The following is a 21,329-nucleotide window of genomic DNA, read 5'->3' on the forward strand; positions in this document are numbered from 1 at the left end:
ATTTTTTTATAATTTAAATTTGTAATATTTTCTTATGTTGTAGCACAAAAACTTTATTTTTTATATTTTTTGTGATTTTTTTTACATTTATTTATTTTTCTTCTCCTAATGCATATAATAGTAAGAATAAAATTTTTTAGAATATTTATTGTGTGTATATAATATATTGAATAAACTATTTTTAATAAGAATAATTTAAATAGCATAAAGTAAAAATACATGTTAATAATATTTTATGTTGTAGCACAAAAATTTTATGTTTTGTATTTTTGTAGATTTTTATTTGATACTACTTATTCTTCTTCTCTTAATGCATATAATTTTTTAATAACATCTATAATAGTAAGATGAAAAGTTTTTAGAATATGTATTCTATATATATATATATATATTGAATAAGTTATTTTTAATAAAATTAATTTAAATAGCATAAAATAAAAATACCTGTTAATATTTTTTTAACTCACTTAATAAGATAATGTCTCTAGTGATACAAATTTAAAATAATAATAAAAAATGATCAAAATTGATTCTTTAATTTAAATAGCATATTTAAATAAGTATAATTATAAAGATATTAAAATATAATTATATGTAAAGTATTACAAAATAATAAAAAAATATAAATAGTAAAAGTAATAAGAGTGTTTTTTCTCATAAATTTGTTTTAAAAATACAATAAATATTTTAATTTTATATTTAATCATTTAATAGAATTATTTTTAAATAAATAGGCTCTTCTTCATATGTTGATGTAAATATTTTTTGTAGGCAAATAACGAATTGTGAAATAAAATAATATCGGTAAAAGTCTTATAATATATAAGTATGTTAAATAGTATGAAATTTGAATAATTTATACTTTGTAACTTAAAATTTGTTATGATAATATTATTATAACACTTTTAATGTAGATGTTTATTGTATTTAATTAATATTTTATATTTTTATTGAATAATAATATATAATAAATTAATTAATTATAAGAGTTATAATTTTAATTTTTTTAATTTTTTATTTTTTAAAATATGATTGGTTGATTCCGAAAATTTGCCAACTAAGCAAATGTGCTGACTAGGTATCATTAGAAAAACAAAGATAAGTTAAATCTAATGTATAATAAAGACTTTCACATCAATTTTTATATAATAAAAATATATTTTTAATTACCATATCCCAACGTCTCAACATGCGTCTTTTTTTATTATATTTGATTTGAAGATAGCAGCAGACTTTGAAACGTTCAATACACAAATATATTATATGCAGACATACAAAAATTCTTCGAAATTTCCACCATCTACAAATAGAAAAGGGAGTTCGTGATTCAAAAACCTCTAATATTTTATTGTAACTGCATCTACAACAAAGTGAAGTTATCTACAATGAGAAACTATTTAAGTTCAGCACATTCTCATCAGTTGTTGAGTCAAATCAACCGTAACATTGACAACGATCCAACCAATATGTATGTATAAATACAACAACTAAATCCTAAACATAGTCCCAAACTATTCCATATAGCAATTTCCCAAAGAATCCAAATGATTGATCCTAATTTAATGCAACCTGACCATTTTAATGTGAAACACAACTGGCCTCGCCTTCTCTTAAGCTCTCTCCTCATCTGACTGAGAGCCTTGGGGCTCAGAAGTAACAAAGAATTCATCCACTGAAATAAAAAAACAAAGCTACCTCTGTTATAATCAATTGATCAAACATGAGCCACAACTTTAGAAGATAAAGAGTGAAGTAATATAACATAAACCAGATGCAAAACAAAGTTAGAGAAACATTCATCGATACACTTTTTTACTGCATTGACTACTGTTTTTTTTTTTTTTTTTGTATTTCTGATATGTTAAATTTTTAGGTAACTATTTAAATTATATTCACAAGTTATTCTATTCTTCATGGAATTTTCAGCCCTCTAATTTACCTTATTCTTGAAACTGAGTTCTTTATAAATTATTTCATATTCCAGTTTTATAGTTTGGTTTTATTTATACGTTTGCCTCTTGAATAGCGATGTCAATGGGCCAGGGCGGGGGCGGGGATGCCTCCCTGCTCCTCATCTCCGCCCCAGATTTACTCCCCGTCCCCGTTCCTGTTACCCGCCGTGGGGGAATATTGCTCCCCATCCCCATTTTCCACAGGGTTCCATTTCCCGCGGGGACCTCATTCCCCATCTATCTAATAGATCTAACTAATTATTAATTTCCATATGAATAGAGGTGTAAGTATCCATTCTATAAAAAAATAACAAGATTTTATACAAAAAGTCTAAACAACAAGATGACGACTTCTTTCGAAACGATGCAATAGGGGATGCAACGGCAAGCCAGAGGATAGAGAAGTGGACAAGGTGGCAGCAACAGAGAGGAGAATGGACATGACGACAAAATTACGGAAAGGAACATCGCAAATAGAGAGCACGAAGCAGTGAGGATCATGGCACGGTGAAGTGTGACGATGCAGTGAGAAGGGAGAGTGGCGAGAGGGTGGCTGCAGAGAGGTTGGATGGAGTATGGATAACGTTAGAGATTTCTGAATTGAAGAAGAGTTATGCAAATGAGGATTAGGAGTTTTGGGTTTCTATATATATGTGTGTGTATGAAATAACTAAAAAACATATATGAGAAATAAACTATTAAAGACAATTTAGTAAATTTATAAACTTCGGAGATTAGCGGGGATAGGACGGGGATCCCTGCTCGGGTCCCCGCGTCTGTCTCGGGGGAATTTTGTCTCCCGTCCCCATCCCCACGGAAAAAATTCCCCACAATCGGATCCCCATTCGGGGCGGTCCCTGCATCTCGGAAAGTTTTGCCATCCCTACTCTTGAACCAGGTTTCACAGAAGTCTATATTCTGTATCTAGGTTGCAAGTAAAAACATGTAGTCTGAAGTCTTCATGACTATCAACATTATGTGGCAGTTCAGAAATTAGCAGATCCCCTTCATTGTAATGTTTTTCAAAACCTCGAAAGATAAAGGAAAAGAGAAGCATTTATGCATTATGCCATTACCATTACCTATGTCCTTTTGATCCGAAGATTCAAGCAAAATATCTGAATCAGACTGCATAAATGGTGAACCAGGATAGTTTCCTAGAGCTTCTAGATCTGCAAACAAAGACAATACATAAAAAGCATGAAGATATCCACAAAAGGTAAACCTGGAAAAACCTTAGAATAGAACTTAAAAAGGTTCCATACTTGTTATAACTCTTAAACTAACATTTTGCTTGAGACCTCCAACAAGCTTAACTTTGACGTGATAGCAATAGTAATATCTATCTAACGATTGATCAGACAGTAAAATAAGCCATTACCTCCCAAGTTCGACAAATCTGCTGTTAAATCAGATAGGCTAAAATTCCACTGAATTTGATCTAGAGATCTGGAAACTCCATTGACATTATCTGGTGCAAGTTGCAGTCCTACAGAACTTGCCACATCTGATGTAAATGCCGTATCAAGAGCAGCTGCATCTGTGCACATTCCTGATATGTCTGATGCAGAGAAGGGGAAATGGCTACTGGATGCTACTGATGCGGGGCTCAGTGGCATTTCTGACATGGACGACCTAGCACCATTCGGTGCAATAGCAATAGGCATATCCATATCAGGTGTACTGTGGTTCATCACCATACTTAGGAAGGACAAAAACAGCTCTCATTTGCAAAAATTCTATCAAGGAAATTACTAAAATAGAGGAATAGGAACATGCTGCTCAATTTTCCACCAATTTAACTACCATTTAAGCACAAGAAGACCATGATACTCCAAGCATAATGCACAAAGAGGAGAAACACTTAAAAGAGCCACAACTAAGTCATTGAGCCGTTATGCTTTTATTTGGCCTAATTTCCTTAAAGCTCAAGCTATTAGCTAAAGGCATATGATTTGTTTTATATCTTTATAAGTAATAAATTTAGATGGAGGAAATTTTTCACAGGATGTTGTGCGGTAAACTACAATAGAAAACTTATAATGCCAGCAAGATAATTATATAGAACAAAAACTTTAGAAACAAGGTATGAGTCAAGCCACCAAACACAGTATAAATTGACTAACAGTGATTTATTGATCTTCAATAAACTAGAGTACAAATAAAAAATACAAACCCTTATGGATTGATCAAATAAGAAAAGAAGCACGTGGAGTTGAATAGTTCTCACCCATTAGCAGAATTTGTCCTAATTGAATGATAGTTGCTTGGTGCAGGAACTCCATTAACAACATGACCTGATATGGCACCACCCATGGAGTCAAGATGTGGTTGGCCAGCTGCAGGAAGGGGAGGCTGCTGTAGTACTGGGTATCCCATAGGGAGGTTGTTGACTGCACTGCACGCAAATGGCATTGAAGATCGAATAACGAAGAGAAAGAGACGAGAAAAGAACTGAGAAAATCGATTGTACTTGGAAAATTATCAAAATATTCTTAATTTCAAAGCTGAAACACCCTTAACACATCAATACATCCATAAGACGCAAGATTTACCGGACATTGGATGGACTCCATTTTGTATAGGAGCCAATGGAGCCTTTGCAGGTAAAGAAGACTTCATCAGATGATATTGATGCTCAAGCAAATGATTGAACATAAGTATTTGCTTTTTCAATTTTAGCCTGATATAATAGGCCCTAAAGAAATCAGCATTCTCTTCTTCCAGCTTCTGCCATACTGAATACGTGGTGGAAAAATCAAACAGAAATATTGAACATTACATCAATAACTTAGTTAACAGATAACCATTCTGTTCAAATAAAATTTGAATAACTCATACAATCAACTATTTATATTACTAAAAGGATGAAAAATATAAATTGCATGATAGAGAATTTCAAGATGGATACCTAGAGTTGTAAATCCAGGATCTATCTTTGCTCTGGTCAAAAGTGTTTTCACAACTTCATCTTTATTCATATATAATTGTAGGCACCTTTCTATCAAATTCTGCACCTGTAAACAAATTTTGTTCAAGATTTTATTCTATTTTTTCAAATTAGCTTCCTGACAAGCTAGTAGGATTTGCTTACAAGCTCAATGTCTTGGCGTGAAACTTTCTTGCTGTCATTAGCTGTAGCAGATGCTGATCCTGAATCCGTAACGGCAGCATCAGTTGTGTGATTGTTCGGTTGTCGTTCACTTTGGAAGTCGTGAGAAGCTTGTGTTGAGGATTGCAATTCTTGCATTCTCTGCAATTCAGTTCACGAAATCCACAGAATTGGAGTTAATAGAGATCTCAAATTCAATTCACCTCTCTCACAAAACACGGAGATTGTCTTAACAAATACTATTTCCAATTCTATGGAGAGTTGCGCTTCCTGAAATTACAGTTAAAGCAGTTTCAGTGGATGAATTACTACTAACAACACTAATTAATTAGTGTTAATGATGTTCAAAGCAAAGGTTAATTGAACTAACAAAGAGAGTGGGCGGGAGGAAGAAGATATTTTATTTGACTGAGAAAGTGATGTGAAGGTTACGTTTCGGTGGGAGTCGGAGAGACGTTATAATAAAATGAAAGTGAAATTAAGGCCTCAGGCGTCGGTTATAGCTGTCGCCTTTACAAACACCATCACCACTCACCAACCTTTGTTTATTCCGCCTCAGATATGTCAGTTAATAAATTACTCTCTATTATGGCTAATTAAATTACTACTTGTTTATACCCTGAATACCATACACCAATTTAAGCTTATGTAGAAAGAATACCAACTTGCCTCGATCAAATACTACGATTGCTAACTTAAGTTGGATTGGTATACCGGTTAATTCATTAGTCTGCTCAAGTAAGTATCGAGAGTTTGAATCCCGTTTTTTATATCCAGCAATAATTTATTACCAGCGACTAACCCTTAAATAGAGTTTGAATCCCGTTTTTTATATCCAGCAATAATTTATTACCAGCGACTAACCCTTAAATAGAGATTCGATCCGTGTAAATTAGTCTTTGTCCTGCTATGGTATGGGTATTGTGTGGTCCAAGTCCAATCCTGCATGCATTGAGATTCTTCAACCGCGTTGCGTTCTAGATGTCCTAGTCAGATTCAGAGAGGAGAAATAAATGACTGCTTGTATTGTACTACTAAATTTCTATTTCTTCAAATTTTGTTGGATTTAAATAAGTGTATTTAAAAAAAATAGTTTTGACAATAACACCCATCTGATATCTTTTGGTGAATATTCCAACGTTGAAGAGCTCGTGAGTCCTATCCTGAGCCGGTTCACAAGCCACGCATGCGCTCATTCACACTGCAGTTAAACTTAGCATCAATAATCAAATAATGTAGTCTGCAAATTTATATTTATTATTTCTATTATTTTCTTTTATTATATTTTCTAGCTATTTACTGCATATGTTTATTAATTAACCACATATCTGAAATTACGTAGGGCATAGGTTTGAATCATTGATTGTGCTTTAATTGCGTGTTGTGCTTCTTCATTTGTGTTGCCAATATCATATTATTCATATGGTTAATTTCATCTATGGTCTACGGATATAAAATTTCAACATGTTTGCCTTGATTGAATCTTGTTCGCTGTCTTTTTAAGTTTCCTCATTTCTCAATATCTTCACCGAGTACTGGTTCTGATGAGGTAACTTCGAGAAAAACGTTTGGTTTATAATTCTCTCCAATTTAAACTAATTAATTAACGGCTGCAATATAAAAGAAGGTTTAACTAACTTGTACTTAAAGGTTTAACTAACTTGTACTTAAAGATTTGACAGAGGAGACATGGACAGAAACAATGTGTCCAGAGTGTGTGTCCATCCTAAAAAGAAGGACACGAAGACAACACAACTTATTTTTTATTTTTTCTTTCATTATTCTTGTTAATTTTTTATAATTATATTTTTTATTATTATATCTTTTATCTCAAATTTTTTTAATGAAAAAAAATGAGAATAAATTAAATTTTCATAATTTGTTCTAGTTTATGACCAATGAGAATACAAGAACACAAAATTATGTCTCTATCCATCAGTGTCTTGTCAAGCAGTTTGATATTGCCAATAGAAGCTTTTGGTTCGCATGAGTGAGACTGATAAGGCCATTAGGGGACCTTGATGCACATATTACGATTTAGAATTTAGGATTTAGTCGACTGAGTTTCTCTATATCATATCATATCATTTCATAGTTTTCATGCCATCCACTATTCTCTTGCTCTTATACACCAAAGATGAGAAAAATCAACGGAAATATCTTATTGTACTTTCTACAGAGTGTTAGTCAGAGATGTTGTAGCAGAATCTCGTTAGATGTCTAGAAATGTACATTAACATGCCATGATGTCTACACTAATTATTTTCGATGACTTATTCAATGACTAGTAGATATCTTAAATTAGACCCCTGTCACTATCTCCTTTGTCATCAAATTACACCTCTCCAAGTTCTGTTCATGGTTCCATGAGTGTGGAGATGGTGTAGTCAGCAATGGCCAAAGCTCATTAATCCTCTGCTTCCTCATTTGGCGGACGATATTCTTCGAATGCTGTCTCAACACTCCATTGACAACTTTGAGGTAGTTGCTGGAGTCATGGTCCCTTAGAATTGTGCCTTCTGAACCATATGCTGTTGGATCACTAAGTGTCTCAATGGGGTGTGGTTGATTGAGAAAAGTTCTAAGAACACTTGGAGTGTATCCACATCTAGCACTGTCCAAGGCATAGAAGGCACTTCCTGAAGGTAGCAAAGGATGAGGAGGAGATGTTCTCTCATCAGGTTGGAGAATGAATATTTTACCCAATGGTGAGTACAACAACTTCTGAGAATTCCAGAGAAAACAAATGGTTAGTATGATTCAACAGTTTAGTCCTTCATAATTTTCACTCACCATGAGTCTATGATTGATGCTTACATTTTTTATGAGACAAGGATGCGAGCGAAACGTGCTGTTTAGGCGCTTAAGGACAAGGGCTACATGGTTAGGATAGTTGCATGAGAAGGCCCTGGGAACTATATCTCTATGCATCATTACACAATGGATATGGCTCTCATCCAATCCTAGATGATCAAGCAATTTATGGCCTCCACAGAATACAAAAGGCGACCCGAAAGTCACGACCGGTCGAAGAGTTGAGGGACTGACAACCTTCCTGCTCAAAAGCATCAAATGAACCAGAAGAGAGAGACTTCCCCCAAGGGAATGGCCAGTGAATTGAAGCTTAGCGCGATCTCCATGTCTCTTCAAGTGAGCCTTTATTTCTGGCAAAAATTGCTCATATATTCCTTTTGCTGCTTCATAAATTCCTCTATGAACAAGTACATCAGTGTCCTGTGTAAAAGAGTAGTACTTTACTATGAGTGCTTTGGTACTTTTCTTGCAAAATAACATCTGAAACTAAGGACTCTTATTCTTACCTCAAATTTGGTTGGCTCAAAGAAAAGGTTTGCTTGCCAAGATGCCAAGGAGTCTGAACCCTACAACATAAATAAAAGAAAAGAAATGTTTAAAGTTAGTCTTCAAATTTGAAGATTGTGTAGCACAATGACATAACTTGTGTATGAAGAATAACTAAGGTGACTGTTACCTGAATTACAAAGTATCTAGTGTAAGTGTTGGAATCATCACAGATAAACCATTCACAAGGTGAGGAATGAAGTGACTGAAGATCCTTGGCTGCTTCCTGCTTCTCCTTCTCACAAGCAGCTACCACAGCCGTCATTGTTGATGCTGCAACATAAGCTGCAACCTCTGATGTATAAGCCCGGGAAGCGCCTTCCGCCTCAAATCCTTCTGAATTTTCCCTTCCATTAGAATCCAGAATGTCACTCTGCGGCTGCTGTCGCTTGGCAGTAAGGGACAAGAGGTCCTTAGCGCGCAATTGGACATAAGAGGCGGCCGAGGTAGCAATATCATAAGCAAGCCGGATTTGATGCCTCTCTTTGTTATCTTTTCCTTTTTCTGATCCATCTTGAGAGGCTACAGAGCCATTGATAGGTATGCGAGTCGAGTCCTTATCCAATCTCTCTTTCAACTTTTCCACTTCAGCTTTCTTCTCTAAAGAAGATGTTATGAATTGAAGGCTGTAGTATCTTCTCAAGTCCTTAGCCTGCAATTCATTTAGTAAGTGTCATTTATTTGTCTTCAACTTTATTTACATGCAAATCAAGAGCAAGAAACAGATCTAAAATCTTATTACTAAATCACCATACAGCTTGTGCTTACCTTGATTTCTGGAATCACATAAGCCATGTTGCATAGGAAAGCAAGCTTAGAGTATAATTTGGTATCAGACCATGACACTTGAGACAGAAATTTTGTGAACGAGTCGTGATCATAAGTCCCTTCTTGCCCATCTTCTACATAATCCACCACACAACCTTCATCACAGTCACATTCATCATTACTATTATTGTCACATATCATATCCGGATCCATCTCCTCTTTTGGTATTCTATTTCTCCAATTTTTCTTAATCTCCATAAGCCTCTCTATCCAATTAGTCCTGTTTATTTTCTCATCTTCATTACATTCCACAGCACTTTCCTCAAAATGTGAGCTGTGATCCTTCTCCCCCATATTCATTTCCTTGCTTGTTTCCGGATCAAACAAGAAAGACCGCAGCGAATTCGGTAAAATGGAGCCTGAAAATTGAAATGGCGAGATCCCCATTGACTTGTTGCTCTTTTGCTTTGGCTGCAGAGATGTAGCTTGTATGGGATTGACAGCACAACACAGGTGGGTATCAGAATAAGACCTCTGCATAATGGAACGTGTGGAAAGTTCTATGCCGGAACTTGATCGGCGAAGACCGTTATGCTTTGTTGTTCTTATGTCCATTGTGGCAGATGAAGCCGGAGAAGTAGCCATGCCAACTGCACTAAAGGCCATGGCTTTTTGGTTATTTCTTTATGTCAGTGAGTAAGGTCCTTCTTCTTCACTCACTCTACTTGGTTCTCTGCAAATTACAACTCATCAGTACCTCAAAATCTTTTTATACAATTCATTTTTTGTCCTTGGAACAAGTCTGATGCATGTATATAGATTTTATAAGTGCAAAAAGAAAAAAAAGAACAAGTTTCTTGTTTCCAACGACAGTAAAATTCAATCAATGAACGCAACTAAAAGACTAAGGAATAGACAAATATTGCATACTAGTGCCAATGCTAGGAGACATTTATTATTTACATAGTTAATTTCGAGATTGTTGCAAATTTATGAAGCTCGTTAAATTCGAAATTAAGAATTGAAAAATTCACTACCTATGTGTGTGTCGCATGTGGCTATAAAGGTATCAGTTGTGAGAACCGAGCAGTTTATGGAATTAGAAGAACACAAAGAAAAGCATTGTAATTAGTAGGAGGGATAAAGAAAAAGGGAGCAAGAAATGCTACAATTGGTTTCTTTCTTTGGAAAGAGAAAGGACATGGCTTATTAATTTATTTAGTAAATGTTACGTCTGAGATTCTGGGTTTATTTTCTTGGAATTGTCGCATATATATTAAAAAGATCTAACTTTCAAGTTTCAACCGACATGTTAGGAGGGGGAAATGCGAAAAAGACTCGTTCCAACCTAGAAAGTTACCATAAAACAGCACCAAACTACATAAATATCAATGAAAATAAAAGCACTACAGATGAATTGGTGCCTCGAAATTTCCGAAGTAATATTTACAATACAACGTATTCCTCTAGAGTTAGGCTGAGTTCTCAACAAAATTAAATAAATAAATAAACAAACTAATTTGTTAACCTTCACAGTTTGACATCAAGTTGATATTTGTTGGGCATTACTACTACAACAATGTTTTTGGACGAGAAATGTTAGAACATCGAGTATTCTTCTTTTTGAACAACTAAAACACAGTTTGTTAACTTATGTTAGAACAATTATACACATTTTTTTAAATATTGGGTTAACAATGATGTTTTTTTAAATTGTGATCTACTGTGACATTTTTCTAAACTGTGGGATAATTTAATTTATGGAGTACAAATCGGACCGTACAATTTTTAAGAGGTACTAAAATCGGACAGTTCCATTTGTGTACTCCAATTTTTTTTTATTTTTTAAACACAAATCGGTGAGTCCGTTTTGTGTACCCAAAAGTCCGATTTGTGTGCTTCTCGTAATTTTAAAAAACACCAAAAATTACCATATTAAGGTATAATACTCCTCCTACTTCCATATCCAAATTTTCTAGTGGCAATTATAGTGTGAGCTTTATTCCTTTTTTGGTTAACTTTATTTAATTGCTTTTTGGAAATCACAAACTGTTTTAGAAGTTACTATTAATTAAATTAACTTTTAAGCTTAAACTAGAAAGTATCTACAAAAGTTACCACTTAAATTCAATGTAGTCATCAGTTACAGGGTTCGGCAAAGAATCAAGCAAAATTTACGCCGCAAGAAGTGCCCAAAAATAAATGGCAACGAGTTATTACTTATTAGTAAAACACTTTTTAATTCTAAAATTTTTTGCATGCTTATTTGCAATATTTGGAAAACCAATTCCTAGTTTCCTAATTCCTACAGATTCGGTACAGAGCAAATTTGGTACAGAGCAAATTTGATATATATTAGCCAATTTTTTCTTTAGTAATAGGAAAATGATATGACCTTATTAGATAATAATTTAAAAATAATAATAATGAGCAGCAATTTTTTCCAAAAGAAAGCTAGCAGCATTAACAATGAATAAAGACAGTTTTTTTTAACTCATAAAGAGAATGTGCACACATGCATGAACCGATGAAAGAGACCCAAACAATAAACTCCGAATAAAAATTAAAGCTGTGAAAGAGAACTTGATTGAAACCTTGAAATGGCAAGCAAATTATTGATATACAATATAAAATGAGAATGAGAGCTTTCAAATAAAGTGAAAGTGTGGGGGTAGATATAATAAGTACCTGATCTGGAACCTTAAGCAACCTGATTTCAGCAATGTTAGACACTTTTTTTTATAGTTAATCAATTCATGCAACTGAACCGCAAACATAAACACAACCAACAAAGCAACATTATACAAAAATAACAAAAAATTATAAAAGCTAAAGAATAAGAAAATGTATGTATGCATGTACATGCATATGTGTATATGATATACCAAAGAGGGAAGGAAGCAGTGTATGATGTAGAAGCTCCCACAATGGTGGCTACAGATGAAAATCTTGCCTTAGTATTATCATTATTAATATATTAAACACTCAAAATTACGGCTCTTTTATATAGCAAAGAAAAATGAAAACAATTTTGTGTTTGGTGATCCTTCTCTCTGTATCTATAATCTTATAACTATAATATAGAATCTCTATTGCATAATATATACAGAAGAGTAGGAGGAAGGAGAGCAGAAATGAGCATGGAGAATCACTTCACGTGCGACATGTTATATGGACTAAACTACCCTTCTCATTTTTTCCAAAAGTTGGTGCTTGGTTATTTATTTGTTTCTACTTAATGTGAGCATGGATGTTAAAACTAAGAGTAAATGTCGTTTTTTTGTTCCTAACCATTTGTTTGATGGATTTCGCACTTTTTAACAAATATAAAAATTTAAATTAATTCTTATCTATTTTGATATATGTACGTTTTAAAACTGGTTGTAGGGACTGAAACGTACATATATTAAAATATACAGGAATCAATTTGAATTTTTATATTTATTAGGGGGTGCGAAGTCTATTGAACAAATAGTTAGGGACCGAAAAGAACATTTACTCTAAAAATAATAACCGTATTAAATATATACTAAAATCAAATATTAAAATTAGCCATTAATATAAAATATATTAAAAAATTTAAATTATATATATTTATATAAATACATAGTTATTAATTTTAGTATCCAATTTTAATATGCACATGATATTTTTATAAAACAATACATATTATTGGAAATAACAGATATTGTAGGTTTTGGATTTTATTTTTTCATAATTTTATTAAAAAATAATTAACTTTATTAACAAATTATTTTTATACTTGAATAATTAATATAAAATATAATAAATAAAGAATTAAAATTTATTTAATTAATCAAGAATATTTTAAAATAAGTCTAATTTAACAAGTAATACTAAAATTGAAATTTTAATATCGAAGAGGAATGAACTCAAATTATTTATAAAAGAATTTGAATTCAATTTTAAAAAGCCATGGATTATTGTACTTTAATCTTCACAAAGGTGATATAGCATTTTCAAACATAATTAGTTTTTTCTTTAAATAATTAGTAAATTGATCATATGACTCTAAATTATTCTAACTAGTATAATTGCAACCAAATTTAGGGCTTAACAAAACTAATTTTAAAATAGAAAAAAATTAAAAGAGTTTATGCCTAAATGTTTCTTATTAAACAAAGTGTTGTATTTTTTGTTAATTAAAATATTTTAGTTTTTTATTTATTATTTTTTATATCAATAGCTCATATTTAAGAGGTAGGATTTAAAATTTAAGATGTAGAATTTAGAATATGTTATTTTTTTAAATAATAAATTAATTTTTTTTAAAAATTATATTTCTTATTTTTTTTGGAAGTGCATTAATATAGACTAATTAAAGTGGTGTGTTATTAAAAAAAGAATAATAAATGATTAATGTTTTTACTTTATATTTAAATAAATAATAACTAACTCTTAATAAACATTGAAGTCTAATATTTTTTCTTTTAAAAAAATTGAAAAAATGAAGTAAAGCTTGTTATTAGTTTTTCACACAAAACATAAATGGAATTTTTTATTTTTAATATTGGAGTAGTAATGGTAGTTTTTTTAAATGTTGATTGTTGGGATGTTATATTCAAATGTGAAATTGTTTAACTAGAAAAATAGAAATCGGACAGTCCGATTTATTAGAGATACAAAAATTGGACCGTCTGATTTTTAGAAATACACAAATCGGAATGTACAGAAATTGGACCGTCCAATTTATGAGAGGTACACAAATCAGAATGTCCAATTTGTGTTAAAAAAATTAAAAAAATTGAGATATAGAAATCGGACCCTCCAAATTATGTACTTTCCATAATTTAAAAAAACACCAAAAATTTATAATATTAAGATATATCACCACTTCTATTTTCATAACAAAAAAATTAGTCACATAAATGCCTTTGTTGTTAGAAAACAGAAATTTTGTAAGTGACATTTTCGTCATATCATATGATTAATGGGATGATAGTTCTGATATTTGTATTGATTTGCCACGCTGCAGCACATGCAGGCACATATTCATATACCTGTTTTATAATCATACCATCTGTAAAGATCAAAATAAAATAACGATAAATATAGCAGTAATGATTATTATAATTGGTGCTGTTTATTGCAGCAAAGGCCAAATGTGCGGTTGCATGAAGTTGGGTCTACGTTGAGCAGCACCTGTGTACTCTAAGGTGTTCTATTAAAAAAAATTAAATTATTAATGTTTTTACTTTATATTTAAATAAATAATAACCAACTCTTAATAAATATTGAACTATTGAAGTCTAATGTTTTTTCTTTAAAAGAATGGAAAATGAAGTCAAGCTTGTTATCAGTTTTTCACTCAAAAGTATAAATGATTTATAATATGTTTAATTTATTATATATTTTTATATAATTTATGTATTATTATTATTATTATTTGTGAATATTTTATATTTAAAATAAAATTTATTTATTTATTTATCTAATCTATATTTTGGTTTTTATTATTATGTTATTATTGATTTTTTAAATATTATTAAAATTTATTATTGTTACCTAAATTTTTTTATTTAGATTATTTTTTATTAATTTAAAATTAATAATAATTAATTAGAAAATATTTTTTTAATTTTCTATTTTCACTCATTTAAAACTTTTAAAATGAGAAAAATTAATTTTGTTTGTAGATAATCATAATTCACATTTATTGTCATCCAAAAAAATACTTTAAAATGTGTCAATCACAATTCAAATTAAAAAAAAAAAAAACTTAATAGAAATTCTGCCATTAAATAGCAGATCAATTTCAGATGTTTTATTTTTTTCATTTACAACTTCCCTTCAAGAGATGTGGCTTTCCACTTACCTTGCCAAAGTTATTACAAGCCATTCTACCCTTCAAGAATTTTTTACGATGTAGTATTCTTTCAACACATTTTTAACTATTTTAGTAGTACTTCCAACTATTAAACTCACGTGTTTATTTGTCAAATTTTTAATATGCGATGGTTTACTTGGACCATCATATATGTTATTAGGGGACTAATTCTACGAATTCAGTATTGAGATCATTTTAGTAAATATTAGCTGATTTTTCACCTCTTCCGACATATGTTTTACAGACAATGGTCTAAAGATTTCAAATTTAAATCTAGAATGTCTATTAATTATGTTAAGAGGAAAAAGAGAGGGAAAGTGAAAGTTAAAAAAAAAAAAAAATTAGTTTTTTTATTTTAAAAATTTTAAATAACTAAAAATAAAAATTAAAAATAATATATTTTATAGTTAATCTTATGTACTTTTTATGTACTCTTATTATAATTAATTATTATTAATATTAAATTAATAAAAAATAATCTAAGTAATAGGTACATTTTTAAATTTGTCACATATTACTAACCATACGGTATGTGACTATGAATTTTGAATTTTGTATTTTTTACCTTCTCTTAATTGCTACTACAATAACTCATTACTTCTAAATTTTATTTTTTTTATCTCTAAGTATTCACTCTTTTTTATTCTACTCATTTTACTTCTTGTTTTATTTTTTTAATATTTTATTTTTTAATCATATTCTATAATCTTTCTCGCACTTTTTATAATTGGATTATATTTAAATTTATTAAATTAAATTGGATTAGTATATGTCTTTGTTGTGATTAAAATAGATTTGGCACATGTTATCTAATAATAATTTATGTGATTATATATGTTGTATTTTTTACTCTCTTTTAATCCAACTTTAGCAACTCATTACTCATTTAGTATTTATCTTAATTTCTTCTTTCTTTCTTTTATCATGTTCTTTAATGGTTTAACCGTCTAACTTTTATTGGCTAAGTCTATGGTGTATGTGCAAAAACCATGCTATGAACAGCTAGGTCCATAGATCCAACTTCGTGCATTGTCTACTTTTGATTTGGCCCAATGTTTAAAACAAATAATTAATATCATTAGAACTTTAATAATAACATGTAATCTTATATTTAAAAGATTAAAGAACTGAAATTCTGCATAATTTGAAAAGAATAGACATAACAAATACCAATGTCACTAAGAAGATTTAAACTAGTAGGATGTCAACACCATTCAAACTCGCGGATATTCACCTCATCTCTACCGCAGATAATTTATCTGTTTCGCGGTTCTTGGACAGGACAGGATGGGGCAGGGCGGAGCTGAGATTAGGTACAACCCGTTTTTATTCCCCCGATATATATATAATATATAATTTTAATATATAATATGTGTAATATATATAAAATAATTAGTAAAATAATTGATAATATTGTATCATATTTAAAATTTTACTTTAATTTATGTTATGTATGTGATGATGGTTATATAAATTTTGAAATTTAATTTTATTTATTAGATTTAATAATTATAGGGACGAGACAGGTACCTGCGGGCACGTGATAGGATTCAACCATTTACTACCCGCGGGTAAAAGAGGGACGGATTTTATGTGAATTATTGTAGCAGGACGGGATCGGGTAGAGAAAAAATTCGCCCCTACTCGCCCTGTTGCCACCCCTATAAACCATGTTAATTTCATGATAGATGTGGATGTTTTAGTTCAAATAATTTGAATTAACATTTTGGTTCAAATAATTTGAATTAACATTTTCTCTTTATCACGACTTGCTATCATTCGTTTGAATTGGCTCTTGGCCTAAAAATTAATCTTATCTTCTTATTATAATAAAAATATTATACACCAAGGCCTCCCTGTTCTTGAGAAGATAAGCTCCCGAATCAGAACAGTTAGCCCAAGCTGTCGAAAGTGTAAGTGTGTAACTAAGGCAAGGAATCAACCTTCTATTATTTCTGGAGTGCGTAGAGTCAAAGGAGGTTTGGCAAGCTGCAAATCTGTTAACCTTCAAATCAACCAAACGGTGGTTGAAATTGGAAGAAAATTTGAGAAAAGAAGGTTATTTGCAGTAAACATTACTTGCCAGGTTTAGAAAACTCGAAATGATTTCATCTTTCAAGGTCGAAGAATCTTGCCCAAGAAGGAGAGAGAGAGAGAGAGAGAGAGAGAGAGAGAGAGAGAGAGAGAGAGAGAGAGAGAGAGAGGGGTCAGGTTAAGAATCCTAGAATTTAGAACAGAGATGAGTATTGACGATTGGAGAACGAGTCCTTCTCAATTTTTGTGGATAATATCCCAGTAGACATATCGAGGAGAGAGCTGTTTCAACTGTTTAGTCAGACTGGACGCATAAACGACATATACTTATCGATAAAATAAAAGAACGGTGGTATATACATATTTGCGTTCATATGATACACCACGAAAGGAGGGGCCTTAAAGGCTATAGCTAAGATGAATCATATGATATTGAGAGGCAAGTTGTCTTTGTGGGAGAAGTTAAATACAGAAGAGTATCCGAGGTGAAAGACATGAACATGATTCCTCAATGAGGTGACCCTCGAAATGCTATGGTTTTTCAATTGCCAGAAGATAGAGGAGAGACTAAGAAAATCACAGTTACTTCCAATAAGGATTTGGCGAAGGATAAAACAGTTCAAGATCCACATGGCAATGGGTGGACGAAGAATGTGGAAGTAACGGTGGTGAAAGAAAACTTGGACTGGCTGCAGAAAAGCCTGGTTGGGGGAATGACGAAGGCTATTGACTTCAGAGCGCTGAAGGAATCGGTTGCGAAGAATTTTCCTCAAGTTATCCAGGTGCGCGAAATGGGTGCATATAAAGCACTGTTGACCTTTGACAATCTCTTGAATGCAGAAGAGGCTTACACCTTCAATATGAATAGCCTTCTGCAGTTGTTCCATAGTGTATGGAGGTAGGACGAGTCGGAGAGAAGTGAAACTCGGAGGGTGTGCCTAGAGTGCTTTGGAGTTCCATTATATGCATGGTCTGTGAATACTTTCAGGTTAATAGGAAGTCAATGGGGTGACGTGGTTGGCTGTGATAACGTGACAGAATCGTGCATCTCCTTTAGTTTTGGCCGTGTACAAATTAATACCTCTGTGATGGATGTGATCAAAGAATTGGTCCATATCACAATAGGCAATATTGGCTTTCATATATTGGTAAAAGAGGTAGGATGTGAAGCATATGGAGGGAATGTTAAGATGTTAATGATGAGAGATGGCAAGGGTAGCTGTGAACACCAAAGAAACATATCTACAAAGTTCTGTGCTGATGTAGCTATAACGTCGCCAATGCCAACAAATTTGACAGACAGTGCAGACCAGGCAGTGGAAGTGGTTATCGATGTGCTGCAAGAGGATGTTGAAAATGGGGCTAGATTGGTAAATTTAAAAACAAGTTTTAATGAGTGGAGTCATGAAAATTTAAGACACAATCAATTAAAATTGGTAACTTATCAATCAAATAAAGGTGATATTGAAGGCATGGCAGATTTTGTAGGATATGAGGTAAGTAATGAAGTGGATTCTAAGTTGACTATTCCCTGAGATTATGGTTGTAAACCTAATGGGCCAGGCATGGGAGAAATAAGGCCTGATGTAACTGAACCTACAAGGGGGCCCCTCAACAAATATAGGTGCTGTTGTAATAAAGTATTGGGTCTTGAAGGGCAAAGGCCCGAAGCAACTAAGCACACTAGAGGAGGGGACGTCCATCATGGGCTGGCCTTGGAGCGCTCGGGTCGGGTCTGTGCCGGGTCAATATTGAAGCCCACGATTGGGGAAATGTATGCCAGTAGGGTTTCGCTTCACCAGCCAAGGAAGCCTCTACGCCTGGGGATTTGCGAGAGTTGGGGGCTACGGTCTCTAAGGCTGGAGCAGCATGATGCATCGACCAGATCACAAGATGGGGGACGGTTGTTGGGCGACCGGGGTTGGAGTAAACTGGAGAGAAAGAGGACAAACTGGTCAGGGAAGCGCGGCGGCAGAGACGGTGCATGTGTGCCAGCTAGAAGACATCCATATCTCCCTTTGTGTTGATCCGGTATTGGCTCAGGCTGGTGGGCATAATGAGACTCGAAGAAGGACACGCCTGGTGGAGGCGGGAGGAGGCAGCTTAGCAATTCATGATAGAGAGGCTGACGAGCTACCAGGAGTTGTAGGCGTAGAAGACAATGCTGAGAAAGGAAACAGTGATATTGATGAACACAATGGTGAAGATGATGAAGAGTTTGGGAAATCTGGGCTGGATATGAAAGCTTGTGTTGATAGAAATTTAGAGTGCCTATGACGAAGATGGATATGATGAAGACTAAGACAACTTGGAGGATGTAGCACATGGCAATGATGATGAAGCCAGTGACAATGAGGGTTTAACATTAGAGGAGCAGCTTTTAGAAAACAAAAGAACTTGGAAACTAGCAACGGAGTTAAGAGCAGTGTTGTATAATGAAGAAGATGACATTATGGTGATTCTTCAATAGCAGAACAAAGAAATTGCTCCAAAAAAAGGTTGGCAAAACAAAAGGCAAAAGCAAGGCAGACCAGACCCAAAACTCATAAAAATGTGTGCAATAATTTATTGAAATGATTTTTAGTTCTTGGAATATCAGGGGGTTGAGGGGTGATGGAAAGCTAAAGATGATAAAGGACCTGAAAAGAAAATTTAGATTAAACATGTTAGGCTTGGTGGAGACTAAAAGATAGTTAGTGACTAAATTTGATATACAAAAATTTGGTGGGTTGTTGTTAATATGGGATGATGAATTTTTTAAAATAAGAAATAGCCACAAAGGGGAAAGATGGTTGTGTGTTGAAGGGGAGCTATTGAAGTATAATTTTAATTGTGCTTTTATTTTGGTGTATGGTGCGCATGTTGTATAGGAGGAGTTGAGTTACATAGTTGGGTTATGCCAGGTCCCCTGTTGTTTCATGGGGGACTTTAATGAGATTGTATAGGTGAAAGAAAGACGGGACACTGATAGCTTACCCTTGTCAGCTAAAGACTTCAAGAATTGGATACATGACATGGGTGTGGTAGACTTGTCAATTACTGACATCAAGTTTACATGGTTCAGAGGTCGATCATGCAGCTGTATTGATAGGGTCCTGGTTAGCCTGGAATGGCTGGAAAAGTTTTCAGAGACTCGGATACGAGGTGGTCCTAAGGATTTTTCTGACCATTGTCCAATTATAGTGGAAGATAGGAGGCAGAGAGATAGGCCGAGGCCGTTTAGAAGTCTTGATTCGTGTTTTACACATGAAGATTTTCTGAGAATGGTTAAAGAGGAATGGAGAGGCCTAGGTGAGGCGCAATTCACAGATAAATTGAAGGCTATGACAGTTCCTCTGGGAAGATGGCATAAAGATAACTTTGGTGGCATGGACAAGAAAATCATGAAGTTTGAGGAAGAGATAAAGAAGATTGACGACATGGTGGGTGATGGTGTTTATGATGGAACAGTGGAGGCAAGAAGAAAGGCGCTTGTGACTTGCTGTGAGAAATGGTATGTAAGAAAGGAACTACATTGGAAGCAGATGTCGCACTCTAGACATGCAAAGGAAATTGATAAGAATACGATGCATTTCCACAACTTAGCCTCTGCGAGAAGGAGAAACAACAGGATTGATGCGCTACTCATTAATGAAAGATTGATAAGGAATCAAGCTAGGATTAAAATTGAAATTAGAGATTTTTACAAGAATGTGTATAATCAGGAAGAGCCTCCTTTGGTGGGGTTCAAGGACGGTATGGTAGAAATGATTGGTGAAGAGGATGCTTTGGCTTTGGAGGTGCAACTGACTCCTGAGGAGATTAAAGAAGCAGTGTGGAATTGCGAATCATCCAAGCCTTCAGAAAGTGATGGGTACAACATGAACTTTATAAAGTGGTGTTGGGTTGAAATTAGCTCTGAATTTACGGCGGCGTTGATGGATTTCTTCATGACTTCCATGCTACCGGCGGATGCGAATTTCACTTGGGTGGCATTGGCACCTAAGTTTACTGGTGCAAAGGAAATCAAAGACCTGAGACCAATCAGTATGGTATGTTATGTGTATAAAGTCATTTCGAAAATGCTGGTTAAGAGGATGCGAGCAATCATGCCACGACTAGTAGGTGAGACCCGAGTGCTTTTGTCAAGGGACGAAAGATCCATGACGGGGCTCTTATCGCATGCGAAACTGTTCAATGGATTAAAATGAGGAAGAAGGAAGTATTGATAATAAAACTAGATTTCTAGAAAGCATATGATAGACTCAAGTGGAGC

General features: G+C 33.3%; 2 protein-coding genes and 1 long non-coding RNA gene across 18 annotated transcripts; 1 reads left to right on the forward strand and 2 right to left on the reverse strand.

The window, feature by feature from the left end:
- Positions 1–1,323: 1,323 nt before the first annotated feature.
- LOC112695315 (uncharacterized) lies at positions 1,324–5,714 on the reverse strand. 13 transcript variants are annotated; one of them, XM_072196525.1, is made up of 8 exons: positions 5,497–5,714; positions 5,047–5,334; positions 4,864–4,969; positions 4,508–4,690; positions 4,183–4,345; positions 3,334–3,587; positions 3,035–3,124; positions 1,324–1,672 (listed from the first exon to the last, which is right to left on the reverse strand). In XM_072196525.1, exons 2-8 carry the CDS (start codon positions 5,200–5,202, stop codon positions 1,611–1,613), a joined length of 1,014 nt encoding a protein of 337 aa, XP_072052626.1. In that variant the 5' UTR covers positions 5,203–5,334; positions 5,497–5,714; the 3' UTR covers positions 1,324–1,610. The 13 variants fall into 13 exon arrangements, with proteins under 13 accessions (XP_072052626.1, XP_072052622.1, XP_072052620.1 ...); XM_072196521.1 differs by having other exon boundaries at positions 3,334–3,635; XM_072196519.1 differs by having other exon boundaries at positions 3,334–3,653.
- A 1,488-nt stretch (positions 5,715–7,202) lies between these two features.
- LOC112695316 (phospholipase A1 PLIP1, chloroplastic) lies at positions 7,203–12,269 on the reverse strand. Of its 4 annotated transcripts, XM_025747615.3 has the most exons (7): positions 12,078–12,266; positions 11,881–11,954; positions 9,193–9,925; positions 8,555–9,076; positions 8,385–8,444; positions 7,882–8,298; positions 7,203–7,788 (listed from the first exon to the last, which is right to left on the reverse strand). In XM_025747615.3, exons 3-7 carry the CDS (start codon positions 9,856–9,858, stop codon positions 7,366–7,368), a joined length of 2,088 nt encoding a protein of 695 aa, XP_025603400.1. In that variant the 5' UTR covers positions 9,859–9,925; positions 11,881–11,954; positions 12,078–12,266; the 3' UTR covers positions 7,203–7,365. The 4 variants fall into 4 exon arrangements, with proteins under 4 accessions (XP_025603400.1, XP_025603401.1, XP_025603399.1 ...); XM_025747616.3 differs by lacking the exon at positions 11,881–11,954 and having other exon boundaries at positions 12,078–12,269; XM_025747614.3 differs by lacking the exon at positions 12,078–12,266 and having other exon boundaries at positions 11,881–12,019.
- On the forward strand, positions 7,620–8,497 carry LOC140173398 (uncharacterized). The gene is made up of 2 exons (XR_011862064.1): positions 7,620–7,813; positions 7,899–8,497. It is a non-coding gene; the product is annotated as an uncharacterized lncRNA (long non-coding RNA).
- Positions 12,270–21,329: the final 9,060 nt, after the last annotated feature.

Source organism: Arachis hypogaea, chromosome 6 (assembly GCF_003086295.3).
Source record: "Arachis hypogaea cultivar Tifrunner chromosome 6, arahy.Tifrunner.gnm2.J5K5, whole genome shotgun sequence".
NCBI classification, from domain to species: domain Eukaryota; kingdom Viridiplantae; phylum Streptophyta; class Magnoliopsida; order Fabales; family Fabaceae; genus Arachis; species Arachis hypogaea.